The sequence below is a fragment of the Leucoraja erinacea genome, chromosome 7 (assembly GCF_028641065.1).
Source record: "Leucoraja erinacea ecotype New England chromosome 7, Leri_hhj_1, whole genome shotgun sequence".
Classification (NCBI taxonomy): domain Eukaryota; kingdom Metazoa; phylum Chordata; class Chondrichthyes; order Rajiformes; family Rajidae; genus Leucoraja; species Leucoraja erinaceus.
The window spans coordinates 33,769,143-33,789,066 of NC_073383.1; the positions used below are offsets into that span (position 1 = coordinate 33,769,143).

Below are 19,924 nucleotides of genomic sequence, written 5' to 3' on the forward strand. Positions count from 1 at the left end.
CAACTCAGTATCCCATCCCTGCCTTCTCTCCATACCCCCTGATCCCTTTAGCCACAAGGGCCACATCTAACTCCCTCTTAAATATAGCCAACGAACTGGCCTCAACTACCTTCTGTGGCAGAGAATTCCACAGATTCACCACTCTCTGTGTAAAAAATGATTTTCTCATCTCGGTCCTAAAAGACTTCCCTCTTATCCTTAAACTATGACCCCTAGTTCTGGGAATGGCTGCACATGTGTAAATGCACAAATACACCCGAGAACATATTTTCACACATACCATTGTAAACTTTATTTTTTATGCAAAGAACAAAAGCTAACATTTACAAAAATAACCTTTAAAAAATTTTGTTTCCTACATTGAGATATGCACAATGGCTCGATTGGCTTAAAATATTTGACCATCATTCTTCTAGAAAAGCAAGCATACATACATGCATAAACACGCACATTCAAATGGTCACGCACTCCAATCCACTGCAATTCAATGATGAATACAAGCTCACCCAGCCTGATTGGATAGTGAATTTTCCAGCACGGGAGACATAAACATCCTATTTATTATTGCAGAACTCATCTGCTTATTTCAAATACAAGATTCTCCTGTACTAAAAGTGTGTAGATGTAGTAATATACATTTAATTACCACTTGATCAAAATAGTGATCAATATGGATACACATTTTTAAGTCATAAAAGGAGCAATTTTTGCATTCATACATGATCCACTTATTTCATGCAGCTTTTACGTCGCGATGTTCCTGGGGATGTTCCTAGAAATGAAAGTAACAGTAAAGACAATGTGAGAATGATTACGGTGACAATTCATTGTGAACCAACTTTAAGGACAAAGACTAATAGAAGCCAAATATGAATACTGTGGAGAAGGCCAATGAGAGGAGAAAATTGGGGTCAAAGTTCCCCAGTCAGGAGATGGTAAAGAACAGAATACTATCTATCATTCTTTATTTCTCGTCAACATCAATCACAGATTTCTCCCATCTCTTAGCCACCATCACCCATGTGCCTTGAGTTTCTCAAAATAAATACCGCTTCAGTCAACAAAAATCATTATAGCGAAGATCTCAAATTCGCTCAATGTCTAGGCTCATTCATGGAGAATGGTCACTTTGCTATGGATTTCAAAGAGCCACTAACCCCAAAGAAAGGGAGAAATAAATAAAGAAAGAGAAGAAGTGGCTGGTGGAAATACCACTAAAGCAGACTGTGCAATATCCTCCAAATAGGATGGGAAAATTAACAAACCAGGCCAATATGACTGGCATTGTTGGGGGCCCAACAACATATGTCCAAAACAAACTATTCTGGGCAATAGCACAGCAAGAAATTATCGGGAGAACATTAGAAAACCTTCAAAGTTGTTCTTGAAGCCAGTTTAAAAATGTTGAACATCCCTGTCACCTTGTGTGGAAACTGTCCAACACTGCTCAAGATAGAAGACCATTCAGATGGCTTTAAGAACCTGGAGTACATGTATCAGGAGCACAAAGAAACAGTATGAAAAGATGGCATCACATACTACCCTCCCATCTGTCTCGTCAAACACCTTCTGACCCCCGTATGGAAGTCTGCGCAACCCACGTTGACATCATGAGGCATCTCGGATAATTTAGAAGTAGAGAAAAAGCAAGTCATCATTAAACCAAAAGGATGGTCCAAGCAGACGATTATTTGAGAGCTAAACTGTTTATGTACCTCCAAGTCGCTGTTGGATTGCCTCAAGTCTCTGTATATATTCAGTGAGCGAGCGTTCAGGATCTTGATTGCTTGAAAAGCCTGATTGGTCCTGCCCTCCTCCAGGTGAGATATATGTTCTGCAAATAAAATAAAGAGAGAGGTCACTATCACCCTACGCTCAACGTGCACAATGTGACCTTCTCAGACATTTAACTTTCAGTGCGATAATGCTTCAAAAATATGACATTGAACCCAGCACAAAGTTCATGGTTGACTGGGCAGCAACAGAACTACTGTGAACTAGGCACGGATCATCAACAGCAGACACTTTGAAGCAATGAAAACACAAAATCCTCCAATTTCAAATGGCAAAACAACTGGGTCAACATCACGGGCATCAAGACTCCAAGTACCTTTGTACAACTCTGATAAACAGGACAGGTATTGTCATATTTGACATAAAACTCTGAAGTTCTATCATTGCAAAAGATTATCAGGAGGACTAAAGATACTTTGAAAATCTCACATTAAATGAATGGGAAAAACCATAACAAAGAATCCAACATGAGTAATGAAGGCAGATCCATCTTGATCCAGAAAATTGTAGGTCCCCTCGCTGAGACTTACAAGTCCTAATTAAATACAGGTGAGGTGTGGAAGACTGCAGGGTGGCAAATATTGTGCCTCTATTGAAGGACTTCAGTGAAAAGCCTGAGAACTACAGGCCAGTAAGCCTGACATCTGCGGTCAGACGGTTACTAGAGAGTGAGGGATAAGATTTACATGCATTTTGATGGACGAGCCGATTAGGAATAATCAGTAAAGTTTTGTACATGGGAGATTGTGTCTCATGAATTTGAATGTTTTCTGAAGATGTGACCAAAACGGTTGATGAGGTAAGCATTGATTCCTTATAACATGAGATCAGGCAATTCGAAGGGAAATAAGAGAATGTCAGATATATAAGCATGTGTGTCCAAAAACACATAAATATCCCAATACTTGTAGAAAATTCAGGAGTAAAAGTTAAATAATCACTCGAGAATCAGGTACATTTGACAAAGCAAATTTGACAAAACCTTGGACCTGATGGCCTACATTCTGTAGTCTTAAAACATTGGTTGCAGAAACAGTGGATATATTGGTCCTGATCTTCCAAGTTCCCTTGGTTCTGAAAGCTGGAATCTCAGAGCCAAATAATTCATTGAGATTGCATTAGTCTTAAGGGACTGTCCCACTTAGGCAATTTTTTAGGCGACTACAGGCGACTAGGCTGTCGCCACATGGTCGCCGGGGAGTCGCCTCTATGGTCGTGAGTAGTCTCCTCAGTCGCCCAGAGTAGTAGCGTCTTTCTGGTCGCCATTAGATTTTCAAAATGTTCAAACATTTTCGGCGACAGTTGGCTTGATGCCAATGAACGTAGCTTGACTTCTCCTGACGTAGGTGCTATCGTAGGTTGTCGCCTGGTGACGTAGGTTGTCACCGGAGCTGACTTCGGTGAATACCATTGGCGACTACCTACATCAACCGGCGACAGGTACCGGCATCAAGAGAAGTCAAGTAGCGACAGGCATTGGAAAAACCCAAGTTGGAGAGGATCTTGCAGGAGTCTCCTGGAGCGGAGGGTAATAGCTAGGCGCAGGCCTGGTTCCAGTGGCTTCCTCATGAAGATCTCCTTTTCCTCCAGGAGAGGGCCCACCCGTGTCTTCAGCCCCTGAAACAGCTCAGATGGGAGCCTAGTGAAGTTTCTGAAGGCAACCTCATTTTCTTGCTGGAGCTCAGTAATCAGGTTGTCATACTGGCCCAACCTGGGTCTCTTCAGGGACAAGGGCATCAACCACACAGACTTCTTCTTCCCCATTTTTGTCCTTCTGTCTTGCTGATCTTTAAGCATGAGGGCTGCTGCAAGCAGCAGAGCTTCTTCTTCTTGTGAGAGCAATGTCCTCTGACGTTGCTCCATGGTAGTCATGATGCAGAATGATTGGGAACGCTACCTATAACCCCTTTTATAGGACAACTGGGTGTTTCCACTGTTTTGGAGACCAAAATGGGACAGGGTCGGCAACAACTGAAGACAATGAAGACAGGGCTATCAACTGAAGACAATTCATGTCATTTGGTCTCCAAAACAGTGGAAACACGCAGCTTGTTTTGGGTGGGTGTAGGTTTACTTCGGTTGTCGCCTGTCTGGTCGTAGGAGTAGTCGTAGGTTGGCATAGGTGGATGTTCTAAGTCGCCACGATTGGGTCGCCGGTTGTTGGTACCTTTCCGTAGCTTGATGTCGACTAGGTGGTAGGTTGTTGTAGCTTGTTGTAGACATTGTCGTGGGGGGGGGGGGGGGGTCCAATGGCCGTGTTTTTGGCGACCTGCTACGACTATGACAGTTGCTGGCAGTTGCCTAAAAAAAAATCACCTAAGTGGGACAGGCCCTTTAGTTCTACAGAAACTGCGGCTTGAGGGATCCTTGCAAGCGGGGCTGATTTCGGACCCCAATGGTTCATGAATGGCAATCTAAGTGCTGTTATGATTTTCACTCAACAAGACCATTGTGTGACTCGATTCAGGTTTACAAAAAATGTAGCTATGGAGTTGATCATCCAAGAGATACATTAGGTCCAATATTTAATCTCACCTAATCTGCAATCGATAGGGAGACTTCGGTGATTGGTGACTTGCATTATTAGATCTTTGAGTAGACACACTCTCTCTGGTTGGTGGTGAGTTTATAATGTGGGTCAATGTTGACTGCTGTTGGCGGAGAACTTCAGTTTTGATGGCTGGAGCTGGAAACAGAAACAGAAATTGATGAGACATCACCATTTGTTGCTCGAGTAGACAGAAACTATCCCTCATCTGAACTAATAATTGTGGATTGTCTGGTGCCCCTTAAAGGTGTATTTACGTACAGAAACATTAATAGATACAGCAATACAAGGGATCCTACTTTATAGCCGTTCAGGTAATGTAAAGTACTATCCAAATATTTGAGTTACAGACTAAAATTGGCTCTCAAAGAATTTACGTGAAAAATAAATAAATATTTATTCCCCCCCACTCATGTTTCTTAACACATACACAAATGATGGGGCTTTGTGTTATGGAAATACACCACATAGACTGTTTTCATGGAGTGCAATGCTCCCCTGTAATCCAGGGGTTCCCTTTACAACAGTCATGAACATTGATTTAGTGACCAAGTGTATTTCCCATTATTCTAAAAGATGCAAATTGGGATTGGATGCATTTTCTGTTATCTTAATCAAAGGATGTAAAATAATAGCTCCAAGTTCTAAATGGTTCACCTTCATTTGTTCAAAGCAACCAAAAAGATTTCCACTGCTGCTATGAGTTTAGGGATGGCTATCAGCAACACGTGTTCCGTGGATTGAGAGAAGATAACCAATCCTTTTGATTTGTATTGTTATTTTTACATCAAAAATGTGGTGTTATTTTAAGGCAAGCATGATATTTCTGAACAACAATGTCACAGAGATTGTTTTGACAAAGGAGCAGTGTAAAATATTTGGTCTTTTCAGTATCTTGCACTGGGCCAGATTTAGTTGGACCATGCGACATGCATGATGGCCAAACCTGGGCTGAGTGTAGAGTGCTGTCTGCACACATGATGAGGTGCATCTGGGTAGATGGCCCGACTGAACGAGCATCTGAAAAGCTTTGATAGCTGGCAAAGCTGGGAGAAGAGCTTCATTTCCTCTCCATGTCAACATGGAGTTTGCACAGTTTTTCTAAAGTATCTTTGGCATCACAATAATTAAAACTTTCAATTAAAAAAAATAAAAAGCACTGAAAAATAATCACAAGCATTTGTTTTTGTAATGTTTTGCTTTAGTTTACTCCTTGCCACTTCCAGTGCATGTGGTCAAGTTCAGGAGTGGCATTCTCAAATAAATGAATAGCAGTGTTTGCTCTAAACCCATTAGCAAGATCCTCTCCTTTGTTCATGCTGTCAACCCATCACAGGGCTATCAATATCAACCTTTCAAATCAGTAAAGTGTAGGATAAATGCCATTAAATTAAAATTAAAATAATGACAGTGATAACTGACAATTTTATTTGGTCTTCCTGAGACGATGAAACAAGAAGAAACATCCCCGTTCTGTGTATACTAGTATTGGTCTGTAGTGATAACAAGAACTGACCTTTTTTGCATTGTTTGACAACTTCCCTGCATTGCGTTTTGGATTTTTACTGAAATTCATGAATGACTTGCAAGGTATTATTAATGGCAACTGTATCATTTTGATTTGTTTGGCAATCTAAATTAATAAAGGTCTGATTAATTTATCAATTAAAAAACACCTGATATCTTGGAGCAAAGTGTGCTTAAGCGTCTTGGACTGTGAACTGAAGGAAGCAGGGATCCTCACCAAAAAAGTTCAATCCCCGCACGGAACAATGCTCAGAGGAAGAGCAGGCTGATTATGTGCATCAGATTTATTCCAAACCGGAATAAAGAACCATTACACAAAACAGCGTTATCTGAACCAGGAGAGTTAACATTAATAATGTTAATTAATTTTTTGTTATGTTTTTGTTGTGGATAATGAAGTAGATTTTCAAAGTCTACAGAGAGATTTAGGCCATTTGGAAGAGTTTGCTGAAAGATGGCAGATGGAGTTTAATGCTGATAAGTGTGAGGTGCTTCATCTTGGCAGGGCCAATCAAAATAGAACGTACATGGTAAATGGTAGCGAATTGAGGAATGCAGTTGAACAGAGGGATCTAGGAATAACTGTGCATAGTTCCCTGAAGGTTGAATCTCATGTAGATAGGGTGGTAAAGAAAGCTTTTGGTGTGCTGGCCTTTATAAATCAGAGCATTGAGTATAGAAGTTGGGATGTAATGTTAAAATTGTATCAATGTTTCTCTTCTCCCCATGTTCACTCTCATTTCCTCTTGGAGTGTCTGTTTTTTGAACAGGAGTTTGTGTATATGAGATAATCCTTGTGTTCAGAATCGTTCCAGTGCTTTTCTGATGTGTATATTTTTGGTGAGGCCAATTCTGGAATATGGTGTACAATTTTGGTCGCCAAATTATAGGAAACATGTCAACAAAATAGAGAGAGTACAGAGGAGATTTACTAGAATGTTGCCTGGGTTTCAGCACCTAAGTTACAGAGAAAGGTTGAACAAGTTAGGTCTTTATTCTTTGGAGCACAGAAAGTTAAGGGGGGACTTGATAGAGGTCTTTAAAATGATGAGAGGGATAGACAGAGTTGACGTGGATAAGCTTTTCCCACTGAGAGTGGGGAAGTTTCAACCAAGAGGACATGATTTGAGAATTAAGGGACAAAAGTTTAGGGGTAACATGAGGGGGAACTTCTTTACTCAGAGAGTGGTAGCTGTCTGGAATGAGCTTCCAGTGGAAGTGGTGGAGGCAGGTTCGATTTTATCACTTAAAAATAAATTGGATAGGTATATGGACGGGAAAGGAATGGAGGGTTATGGTCTGAGTGCAGGTAGATGGGACTAGGTGAGAGTAAGTGTTCGGCACAAACTAGAAGGGCCGAGATGGCCTGTTTCCGTGCTGTAATTGTTATATGGTTTAGGTTGCGGTGGATATCAAGATTTATTCCGCAGACTGGACATATGCGGGACATGTGACAAAATTGGGTTTATTCTCATCCCATACTTATACTTGAACGCGGGAGTTTTGATCGCCCCGACGCGGGAGCTTCAACCGCTGTCTGTGGGAGCTTTGATCGCCCTGATGGATGGTTCGACTGCCCCGACCGTGGGGAATAAAGAAGAAGATTAGATTTTTTTGCCTTCCATCACAGTGAGGAATGTGGGGAATCCGCTGTGGATGCTTATGTTAACTTTTATGTATTTGTGTCTTGGTGCTTCTTTTTCCAGAAGGCTGTATGGTAATTTGCATATCACTGTACCTTAATTGGTACCTGTGACAATAAAATACCTTTGAATTACATTATTTGATGTTGAAACTTCAAATGCTTCTAGATTTCCATATAGATCTTCTCAACTCTAGTTGGCTACAAAATACCTCACGCAAATATGCATAACACAGTTATTACTTTATCTTCACTGGAATAAATTGAGAAATTAAAGATGAAAACACAAATATTTCCATTCGTACCTTGACCACCACCAATATTGTTTGTTGCAGATGTGGGGTACAGACCTTTTCTTGTTGCTTTCTGCCATTTTTTCACCAGGAATTTAAGCCTGAAGAGGTACAGAGTAGAGCATTAACGACGAACAAAGCTAGAGCAAACCTCATGAATGAATATTAAATCAAAAATTCTATATACTCAGCAATCCGCACAGCACCCACTCCCACAACAAAGATTTACAGTCAATTTTAATCTTTCCTCCTAACTTATTTTTGATTTAGAGAGTTTTTGGTTCCCTGAGTCAGGGAACCTTGAACACTCAAAGTGCAACACCTTTTCATACCTCAACAACACTACGTATCAGACAATGACAGTTAGAAATGTAGTACTTAAATAAATTACATTTTGAACAGTTCCATGCTTGGCTTAGTTATAGATGGGGTAGACTGCAAGAAACATCTGCCCCTTGTCAGAGGTGAATAAGTTTTAGGGCGAGGGGAAAGATTTAAGGTGGAGGGAATCTGTGGAGGATCTTTATCACCCAGAAAGTGGCGAGTGCCTGGAATGAGCTGCCGGAGAGAGCGGTGGATGCCGAATTGTTGAAAGCATTTAAAAAGTGTCTAGAGGAACAAATGAATCACATGCATACAAGGCTCTGGACCAAGTGCAACAAGATGGATGGGTGCCAACTGGTTGGTACGGACATGGTGGGACAAATATCCTGTTTCTACTCTATTTGACTCTATATACTCCCATTGTGCACAGGTCTGGTCTTCCTATTAAAAGGAAGTAGCGGGAGTGCAAGAAAAATTCACCAGCATGAATCCTGGGATGGAGAAATTGTGCTATGAAATGATATTAAACATACTGAGCCTATATTCTTTGGAGTTTAAAAGGAAAGGTGAAATAAAGACATAGGTCCAAACAGGATCGCTACAGTGATGTTGCTTTTCCTGGTGGAGGTGGCGGTGTCAAAATCAGGGGTTATCCATTTAACTACTAAAATGAAGAAATTACTCCATGTAGAAAGTAGCAAATCTTTGTAATTTACACCCCGAGTGAACAATTAGATATTTATTTGGATATTTTTTTAATATTTACAGCGTAACAGAGATAAATGTTTATGAACTGACAGTTATTACAGAGACATGATTATAAAGGAGGCTGAAGCTGCAAATTCAATTTTCAGGAAATAAAAGGTGGTACGGTAGCTCGGCTAATAAAGCAATGGGTAATGGAGTCTAAAACTAGGTTTAAGGTAAAAGGGGAAAGATTTGAAGGGAATCTGACAGGCAATTATTTCACAACAAGGGTGGTCGGGGTGTGGAACAAATGACCAGAGAAAGTGGTTGAAGCAGAAATAATTTGAAGTGTTTAAATGACACTGTAGGCAAATAGGACTAGAAGAGGACGACACCTTCCTTGATCAGGTTCAGCTCGAAGAGAGTAAACAGTTTATTCAATGGAGGAGCAAGATAGCACCAAGCAGGCATTTTAACGGGGAAAAAATCATAACGGCTACATTTTAAAGCATATGCATTTTCCCATAATTTAAACAGCTTCAGCATTAAATGTGATGAAGAGAATTCATACCTGGAAATTGCAATGACCACTCGAATTGTAGAGCGGAACTTTGTTAATGGACGGGAATGCCGATTGGGCACGTGGAAGTCCGTGGGAGAAGGATAAACTCCCATGCGTGCAATTAAACACAGAGTTGCCTGCTCACATTCCTGAAATCCCCCTAAGAGCAGCAACAGGTATTTCTTCTGGTACACCAAAGCTTTTCTGAAGCTTTCAGCTCGGAGGTACTTGCCATAAAGTCGTTGCATCTGCATATAAATCACAGTAAAGTAGATGTTGAGTCTATAGGTTAAGAGCAAAGTAACAGTATGCTTTAAGAAAAAAGTATAGATCTCTTTTGATTTACATTTTAGAAAAATTGCGAAGTTTCAAAGTGAAAATATTGTCCGTGTTGTAAAGCTCAAGAATTTAATTTTAATAAACTTGAACATCTTAAAATCACATCTTCAGAATAGGATTTACTTGCATTTGAAACAGAATAGGCTAATTAGAGACAGTTAATATAGATTTGCCACAGCAGATCATTTCTTACTGAGGGTAGCAGTAGGAAGATAGGACAGATGAACATGTGTGTGGCTGAGGAGTTTGTGTGGAATAAAGGGATTCAGATTTTTGGCCCATTGGAATCTTTTCTGGGGAAGTGTTGACCTGAACAAGAGAAATATGGGTTGCACCTAAACTGGAGGGGTACCAATATCCTGACACACAGGGTTTGCTAGTTCATCACCAGATAGTCAATAGCAATGTCTCGAGGGAGGCGAAGCAGCAGGCAAAGCATCTGGTCCGGAGTCCGCAGGCAGTTGTGGGACCATGAGATTGGAACCGTTGGACCGTGGAGGCCACACAGCTGTGTAGTCAGGATAGCGTGGAGGCGGCACTGGCTCATTGACCGGGCGAAGGTGTTGTCGGGTACGTCTGTAGGTGCCATCATCAACACTGACCAGGTATGAGCACAGCTCAGGAGTAGTGTCTTGAATGACGCCCAGCCGGTCGTAGCCTCTTGGCGTTTGCAAGCGGACAACCTGTCCCTTGGTCAGAGATGGAAGCAGTGTGCTTGACTTGTCATAGAATTTTTTCTGAGTATGGCGTCGTTGTTGGAGTTTTGCCTGGATCGCAGTTGGGGCACGAATTTGTGGTTGCAACATCTGTTTCGCTATAGGTAGCGTAGTGCGGGTCTGCCTTGATTTTAAGCGCTGGGCAAGAGAACCCAGAATCGGATCACGTGAAATGTTCCGTAAATTGAGACAATGACAATAAATTTGAATACAATACAATACAAAATTGAGTATGTGGAGAAAGACGTTGGAACAGGCCCGATGGGACCGTTCCATCACTTGTTTGGCACTCCTTATCGCACGTTCGGCCAAACCATTGGACTGCGGTTACTCGGGGCTGCTGGTGATGTGGTGAATTTCCCAGCGTTCAGCAAAGTCCTTAAAATGCTGACTGGTGAATTGGCTGCCATTGTCAGAGAGAAGATGAACTGGAGCCCTGTGGACAGAAAAGTAGCTTGCCAGCTTTTCAACAACCATGGCTGAGGTTGGCCTGCGGAGTAGGTCGATCTTGAACCATCCGGAGTACGAGTGGACCAGGACCAAGTACTGATTGCCATGCCACTCGAAAATGTCAGTTGTAACTGTAGACCATGGCAAGCCTGGTGTGGGGTGCGAGAGAAGGGGCTGTATGGGTTGGTGCGGCGGTAGGCTATTGCACACCGCACAGGACTCAACTTTCTCACGTATGAATTCGGACATTCTAGGCCAGAAGAACATACTCTTTGCCCTCAGAATGGTTGCCTCCACACATGGATGACCCCTTGGATGGCATCGTAATACTTGCTTTGCAGAGATGCAGGAACAACTGCCTTGTGTCCTTTCACCACGATGCCGTCCTGAAGTACAAGTTCATCACAAACAGGGTAAAATGGGTGAACCAGGGGTGGTAGCCTGTATTGCATCGGATGACAGAGGAGAGTGACTGTAGAGTGTCGTCTGTATCTGTTTGTGCTGCCAGATCGTCCAGACACGAGGATGGGAGGTAGGAGACCATGAAAACAACGAAACCATCATCGCCTGACAGGTGTTTCTCGCAGGTGTTGCACGGAGCTCGTGACAGAGTGTCAGCTAAGTGCATAACCTTTCCGCGTTTGTAAACCAGTCTAATGTCATACTTCTGTAATACCATCATCATACGTTGCAGTTTTGCACTCTTCCGCAGAATATAATCTTAAAATACCTCCTGGTCAACACTGGCAAAGGGGCAATAGTTCATGCAAAGAAATCTATAACTCAAATTTTTTTTAAAAGGAACATTTAGGTGGATTTTTACCTTTGGATTTGCCTAAAATGCAAAAGTATTTAAGTATAGTGTCAGGGGATAAACTTAACATGTGTTGGAAAGAGCTGTGTAGGAATAAACTTAACACCGGCATTATAAATGAAATTATATTTACTTAAATTTGGTCTTGGAGAACATGATACTGCACACTATATACTTGAAGGCACTTCATACCATGGTTGCATTTCGTTACCCGAATTGCAGAGTCAAATCTCCTTTATACTAACCTTCAAGCTTGAGGGGTCAACAAGGTCGTGCCGCAGAGGTCTATTTTCAATTTCTGCCATCACTCTGGCCAGTTCCGATTCAGTCTCTTTTAAGGCATTCTGCAACTGATTTCTTTCTTTCATCCAACTTAGCCTTTCTAAATTCAGAAGAGAATTTGCATGGTCCATTTTCTTCTCCTAGAACAGCAGGTTACACAGCAACATCAAAATCTGAATTGTTTAATGGTTATGTTGAAATAGATAGTGCTGTACTATTATCCAGGGTAGGGGAATCAAGAACCCAAGGGCATGGGCTTAAAGTGAGAGGCAAAGGATTTAATAGGAACTTAGGAGCAGCTTTATTTACACAGATGGTGGTGGGTGTGTGGAATGAGCTGCCCGATGAAGTAGTTGAGAGGCAGGTACAATAATTACATTTAAAAGACATTTTTCAGGTACATAAACAAGAATGCTTTAGAGAGATATGGGTTAAACGTAGGCAAAAGGGACTGGCTTGGTTGGCGCACATTGGCTGGCATGGATGTGTTAGACAGAAGGGCCTATTACCATGATGTATAACTAAAATGAAATCTAATTAACCTAGTTTATACTTTTGCCCTCAACCGCAATTCACAAACACCAAGATGGGAGGTCATGTTGCAGTTATATAAGACGTTGGTGAGACCACCTTTAGAGTATTGTGTTCATTTTTGGGCACCATGTTATAGGAAAGATGTCAAGCTGGAAAGATGCAGAGATTTGCGAGGATGTTGCCAGGACTCGAGGGCCTGAGCTAAGGGATAGGTTGAGCAGGTCTGGCCTCTTCCTTGCAGCGCAGGAGGATGAGGGGTGATCTTATGGAGGTGTACAAAATCATGAGAGAAATAGATCGGGTAAATGCATGGAGTTTCTTATCTAGAGTAGGAGAATCGAGAACAAGAGGACATAGATTTGGGCTGAGGGGGGAAAAGATTTGGTAGGAACCTGAGGGATAAGTTTTTTTTACACAAATGATGGTGGGTGTATGGGACGAACTGCCCGAGGATGTAGTTGGGGCATGTGCTATCGCAACTTTTGGGAACGTGGCATGTGGATGGGATAGGATTAGAGGGATGTGGGTCAAATTCAGGCAGGTGGGATTGGTGTAGATGTTGGTTGGCGTGCACAAGTTGGGCTGGAGGGCCTGTTTCCACACTATATGACTCGAAGATACAAGTGTTACGCCATTAATATTTGACAGGAAGTAATGCAAGAAGTCAATATCTGGATAAAGAATGCTCAACACCAAGTATCAGAGATAGCAAGTAGCAAATTAACAACTTAGGACAAAATGAAAAAAAAAACGTAACTGGGATCAAATCGGAAATATCTCAAAGTGCCTGTATTACGTTACTCTGAATGGTTTGTAAGCCGGTAATTTAATCAGCTTAATATAATATTTGATAAGGTCCACGGCTGCCAAAACAGGTTTTATTTTGTGTAAGTAAAAACTGAGATTGAATTTGTAGCCTTCGCCAAAATGAAGCAAAAGAAACAGGAGCAGATGAATCAGCCCCTTGAACCTATGCTGCCATTCAGTTAGACCATGGCTATTCCAACCTTGATGTCAAGCACCATTTTTCTGCACTCTTTCCAAACCCCTCAACTCCCTGTAGTTCAAATATGCTCCCACCTTCATGCGAGATATATTTAATGACTACTTTTACAAACCTCTGGGATAGAGAATTCATGAAACTCATGACGTCTGAAAAAAAAGATATACCTCTGCATCTGTGCCAATTGAAATTTACACTGTTAAATTGGTAAGAACAAAAGCAGAGTAATCTATTCAGATGTTTAACATCTTCAAATGTTATCCTCGTAACTTTTTAACCTAACTCACCTGTGTCCCCAAAATGAAATGTTGCGATTCAGAGTTTGATTCAATCAAGGTCTGCAAAAGATCTCTTATATCTTCAGTCTTTATGTGACCATCCTGTCCCCTAGGAAAAAGGGAAGAGAATTGTGAAACGTTACATTATATGCCACTTCAGAATCTACTTGCTTAATAAAGATTACATTCCAAGGAGTCGAGGCCAGAGGAAGATCATCTATGATCATATGTTGCTAAAGTTAAAATTGTAGTCTTACAAATTGTTCAGTAACATAAAATGGCACATATTCCCTAATTTTAGCTACTTTTACCTGACAACCAACTAATTCACAGTTAGCAGAATGGGTCATTATTGCACATGGGTTAGCTGGTGGAATTAATCAATCTGATAAAATGGCCTCTTTTTATTCCCAGCAGTGGTTTATAAAATATCCACAAAATTACCTTTTTCTAATTTGATACTTGAACACAAATGTTATGTTTTGGAAAGTACAGAATATTTCCACAACTGGCAGGCACAGAGAAGACATTTATGCATCGCCTTGCAGAGAACTAATCTCTTCATCAGATTTCTTGGTGGAAAAAAACATTACTATCAATCATTCTCACATTTATTTTTGGTGACTTGGTTTCAAAGCAGCATAACATTCAGGACTAAAAAAAAGTTTTCAATTTGCATTGTTTATACTGTGATATGCTCATATGAAATACAAATAATCTTCAGGGATTTAGATCTTATGCATATTTTAAAACATGCCTGTCTTATTTTTTTGTCAAACAGAATATTGATTCAGCAGGTAAAAGGATTTGTACTTTGTATGTAATTTAATCTGCACAAGTCTTGACAAAACGTGTTTGACCTTCCCACACGGACATGTCCTCTTTCACATGCACACACATACATACCTTTGCTCAGTTCTGTGAAGCAATTCTTTCAGTCGGACAGTCAACTGTAGGAACTGCTGTCTTGTGCTTTCTAGACGCTGTTGCACATTTAGTGGACTGCCTTCTACATTGTAGCTAGCAGTATTCAAAATGCATTTCGCTGGGCTACTTTCAGGTTCTCCTCGCTGCCGCTTGCGAGACACAAGTTTGCACTCCTGTTCCTCCAAGTCTGCAAGCATTTGTTGCAATTCTCTAACTCGCTGTTGATCTCGTTGGTGTTGTAACTCCAGTTCGTGCTGTTTAGGAGCCAGTTAATTAAAAACAGAGTGAATTAATGTAGGAGCAGGTCAGCATTATGTTAGTTAAGAGGACATTAATTGTGAAGCATGGTTGATTATTGACTACAAGTTTAGAAATGCTTTAATGGTTTCAATTTCTATAGCAGATATTCCCCATTGTCTAGAGTTCAGAGTTCTCTATTCAGTTTGATGCTGCCAACAGGTGCATCCTCATATCTCATGAATTAAAATATTTTAGCAATAATATATTTGTGGTTACTGAATATTGATACAATGCATAGTAAATTATTATGTTTAGAGGTGCAGAGGAAAGAATAAACAGATTTTAGTTTAGATTAGTTTAGAGATACAAAGTGGAAACAGGTCCTTTGGCCCATTTGGTCCACGCCAACCAGCGATCACCCTTACACTAGTTCTATCCCACACACGTGGTCACAGGGAGAATGTACAAACTGTACAGACAGCAGCCGTATTTAGGACCAAAACTGGGTCTCTGGTGCTGTAAGGCAGCAACTATACCACTGCACCACATTAATATTTTGTACTGTTTTTAGCAAGGAAGAGGATGCTGACAAAATATCGATAAAGGGGATATATAATGTAGGTAATGGACGGGTTGAATATTAATAGGCAAGAGCAATTATATAAGGCAGATTTGCTTAGGGTGGATAAATTGCCTGGTTTGCATCCCAGGTTGCTTGGAGAAACTAAATGGTCACAACGCGATGGCTTGCCATAATCCTACAATCTTCCACAGAAAAGCAGATGTCAGAGGGCTGGAAAATGGAAAATGTGGCACTTCTGTTCAAGAGGTGGTATGTGGACACTAAGTAACTACAGACCAGTCAGTTTAATTTCTAAAACCAATTATCAGAGAAAAAGTAAAGCAACATTTCCTTGTGTTAAGTATGGACACTCTAAGTAACTACAGACTAGTCAGTTTAATTTCCTAAAAAACATTGTTAAAGGTGGATCACTTTTGCTGTGGCCTCCTCTACATCTTTGAGATCAAAACGCAAATGCTTCACTGAACGCTTCCCTTCTACCCACTAGAGCCAGGTGGAACTGTTTGCTAGCCATTATAACTCATCCCTCTATTCCTATTCCGACCCGTCTATCCTTGGCTTCCATCACTGCCAGAGGGAGGGCACACACAAACTGGAAGAACAGCAACTCACATGCGGTTTGGGTAGCCTACAACTCAACAGAATTCTCAAATGTCAGATAACCCTAGTTCTTCTCATCTACCCCACATACTCCACTCTTGCACATCTTTCTTTGCATTGCCCCATCCTCGTCACCCAGTTCCTTACTCCTCCCCCACCCATTCATCACCACTCCCCCCTGCGGTGGATGCTGTCAATATGAATCTTCCAAGAGTGTTTTTCCACGTAAAATATTGATTACAATTGAGGTTTGTGGAATAGGAGAGCCAGCGCCTGTCCACCAGGAAATTGGCTTAAGGATAGGAAAAAGTGAATAGTTGTTTACCTGACCAGAGGGTCTGGGACCATTGATTATGTCCGAGATATTCAAGTAGAGTAAAATTGTATAATTGCAAGGATGATACAAGTTAACAGAAATGATCATAAGAGACAACACAGGCTTTGCAGCTCCGTTTCAAATTATCCAGAGGCAGAAGAACCCAAGATAGACACAAAGTGTGGGAGTAACTCAGGCAGCATCACGGGAGAAAAAAGACGGGTGACATTTTGGGTCGGGACACCTTCTTCAGACTACCCTAACTAGATTCTGAAGAAAGGTCCTGACCCGAAACATCACCTATGTTTCCTGACCCGCTGAGTTATTCCAGAACTTTGTCTCTCTTTCGTATAAACAGGCATCTGCAGTTCTTTATTTCTACATTTCGGCAGAGGAACCTAGGTATCCACGTGCAGTGGGATTGGACTGAGTGGATTACTTTGAGTGTCCCAACATGCATTCAATCAGTTGATGGCTTCCTCCAATGCTGCAATGATATATTATCTCTCATCTCACGAACCAGGGTTCAAGTCCTACATTGCAGACCCTTGAGAAATGGATTGGGAGTTACAAGATGACAAATGTTTAAATGTTGTATCATTCAGGGATGTTAAAGAACATGGGGAATGGAACATTGATAAAATTGAGTTATGCTTTGGAGCTTGGGGCTGAGGCACTTAATTGAGGATTACAAGAGGGAGGTTTACTCTGCAGATGGACACAAAATCAGGAGTAACTCAGCAGGTCAGGCAGCATCCCTGACTGTGTTGGAGCGAAGTAAAATGTATATGAAATAATTCTAACTCCATCTAAGATTTTAAAAAAGTGTTACTGTATTCTGTTGAACTTTGGACCTATTCTATTCACCACCACCACTGCTTCTGATTCCTTCTCCACACTTTCTACATTTCATCATGTCACCCTTGTTCCTGCCATTTATTGCAACTAGACAAGTTGCAATTAGACCGATACATGGATAAGACAGGTTTGGAGGGATATGGACCAAACGCAAGCAGGTGGGACTAGTGTAGCTGGGACATGTTGGCCAGTGTGGGCAAGTTGGGCCAAAGGACCTCTATTTACAGTATGACTCCATGACTGTAGATTTGCCAAATCCAGTGTTCGCCTGACTGTCTAGTCTCCACCCTTTTCAAACTTCAGTCCATTCCGAGTTCTGCCACTTTGATTTGAAAGTAGTAGTAGTAGTAGTAGTAGTAGTAGTAGTAGTAGTAGTAGTAGTAGTTTTTGCATATAGCACATTACAATTGATTTTTAAATAAAATCGTAGCTGGAAATACTTTGTTTCTAATTTGAAGAATTTTAAATTAATATTCTAGTATGTGTTCACTGTGACTTACCAATCGTTCTTTCAACATCACTTGTTCTTGCTCATGGTCAGCTAGCTCTTGCCTTTCCTGCCTCCTCTCACGCCCTCTTCGATCATCCTTATTTCGCTCTTTCTCTTTGGCTGCTAGAATATTAGCCTGAAGCCTCTCACGCTCGTTCTGCAGCCGGAGGTTGTGCTGCCTTTCTGACTCCAACAAACGATTGAATTCCTGCACTTGAGTCTGGTCAGACTCGAGGATGGACCTCAATTTGGAGCTGATGTCCCGTTCTTTTTGAATTTCTTGTCGGGATAGTTGGATTTCTTCTTCGAGGTTTCGCTTTGCTGAAATAGCTTGCTGTTGTGTTTTTTCAATCATTGTTGCTAGTTCAATCGTCCTCTTCCTTTCTTCCTCAAGCTGACTCTGCAGTTCTTTTGTAAAGACACGTTCCTGGCTAGCAGTTTCATCACGACGAGAATTTACAAGCTGATACAGCTGTTCTGACCGAGTACGTTCACGATCCAAGGACTCGCTCAATTCTGTCACATGACTTCTTTCCATTTTCAGTAGTTCTTGAGTCTCTGTCAGCTTCCTATGATCCTGTAGTAGCAATGATTCACTGTTCAATAACTTGGCTTCAATTTCTTTGCGGCAGTTGTTATTCGCCATCTTTTCTTCCTCCAAGGAAACAGACAATTGGTGGTTGTGTGCATGCTGCTCCTCCAGGGCCTTCTGCAGTTTCTGAGATATAGATGCAATGCAGTATAAAAATAAAATCATTTCTCTGGTTACCAAGCATAACAGTGTAAATAGATGATATTTACAGCTATCAGAAATCTCTATTACAGTTCCCTTTTATCTTCTCTCTAAAGAAGACTGCCTCAGGTTCTGTGATTTCTCTCCATAATCAAAACCTCATCACTGGGACCATCAAGCCTAACATCCCTCCTAAACTGAAGTATTCAGAATTTCAATCATTTAACCTGAGATCCAACCAGTGATTTGCAAAGGTCTGATAAATGTCTTAGCTTTGTACTGTGTACCTCGTTTACAAAAGGTATCACAAATCCCACATGTTTTTTCTTAAAATAGCCATCTCAGCTTATCTTGCTTTTATGTGTGGGAAAGAACTACAGATGCTAGTTTAAATCAAAGGTAGACACAAACTGCTGGAGTAACTCAGCGGGACAGGCAGCATCTCTGGAGATGCTGCCTGTCCCGCTGAGTTACTTCAGCAGTTTGTGTCTACCTTTTATCTTGCCTTTAGTTTAGTTCAGGGGTACAGTACAGAAGCAGGCCTTTTGGCCCACTGAGTCCGCACCGACAGGTGATAGTACACTAGCACTATCCTACACACGAGGCACAAATTACAAACTTTACCGAAGCCAAATAACTTGCGAACCTGCAAATATTTGGATTGTGGGAGGAAACCGGATCACTCAGGGAAAACCCACATGGTCACGGGGAGAACCTACAAACTCCATACAGACAGAGCAGGATCAAACCTGCGTCTCTGGTGCTGTAAGACAGTAAATCTACCGCTGCACCACTTGAAAAAACAATTAGACAGGTACACGGATAGGATAGGTTTAGAGAGATATGGGCCAAACTCAGGCAGGTGGGACTAGTGTAGATGGGACATGTTGGTCGGTGTAGGCAGGTTGGACAGGGGGACCCGTTTCCACGCTGTATGACACTATGACAATGGCCTCCATTCAGTACCTGTTGGTTCAGACTGCCAATTCGAACTTAGCCGTGCAGGTCTTAAATCTTTTCATTAATCTCACATATTTAAGCATTGAAAATGAATTACCAAATAGTGGACTGATATCAATAGTGCAAATAGGATTCACAGCTATGATGAGAAGTAAACCATATGTCGATGAGCCTCAGCATTGCCACTTTACTGTCTATTTACCTGATGAGTTAGCCATTCGTGTTCTTTATGCTCTTTATGATGAAGCTGTTCCTTCTCCATCTTGTTCTGTAATTGCTGTACTTTTTGCCGTTCCTGATCAAACACCTTTGCGGCAGTTAACAATTCATTTTCTTTAGCATTCAATTCTCCCCTAAAACAGATGGAAAGCCACATACATAAGTTGGGGCGAGGTGTACATTGATAGAAGATGCCAGTGGCATG

At 41.3% G+C, this 19,924-nt stretch overlaps 1 protein-coding gene across 4 annotated transcripts in view; it reads right to left on the reverse strand.

Annotated features, from left to right (window-relative positions):
• Nucleotides 1-267: 267 nt before the first annotated feature.
• The window catches only part of pcnt (pericentrin), a 171,847-nt gene continuing 152,190 nt past the window's right edge, over nucleotides 268-19,924 (reverse strand). For all 4 annotated transcript variants that reach the window (XM_055638192.1, XM_055638193.1, XM_055638191.1 and 1 more), the window contains 10 exons: nucleotides 19,703-19,853; nucleotides 17,818-18,525; nucleotides 14,700-14,974; nucleotides 13,803-13,902; nucleotides 11,942-12,118; nucleotides 9,387-9,625; nucleotides 7,817-7,905; nucleotides 4,330-4,480; nucleotides 1,716-1,834; nucleotides 268-772 (listed from right to left, as the gene is read on the reverse strand). In XM_055638192.1, the coding sequence (XP_055494167.1) occupies nucleotides 729-772; nucleotides 1,716-1,834; nucleotides 4,330-4,480; nucleotides 7,817-7,905; nucleotides 9,387-9,625; nucleotides 11,942-12,118; nucleotides 13,803-13,902; nucleotides 14,700-14,974; nucleotides 17,818-18,525; nucleotides 19,703-19,853 (2,053 nt within the window). In that variant the 3' untranslated portion in view covers nucleotides 268-728. The remainder of the gene's footprint in view (nucleotides 773-1,715; nucleotides 1,835-4,329; nucleotides 4,481-7,816; nucleotides 7,906-9,386; nucleotides 9,626-11,941; nucleotides 12,119-13,802; nucleotides 13,903-14,699; nucleotides 14,975-17,817; nucleotides 18,526-19,702; nucleotides 19,854-19,924) is intronic.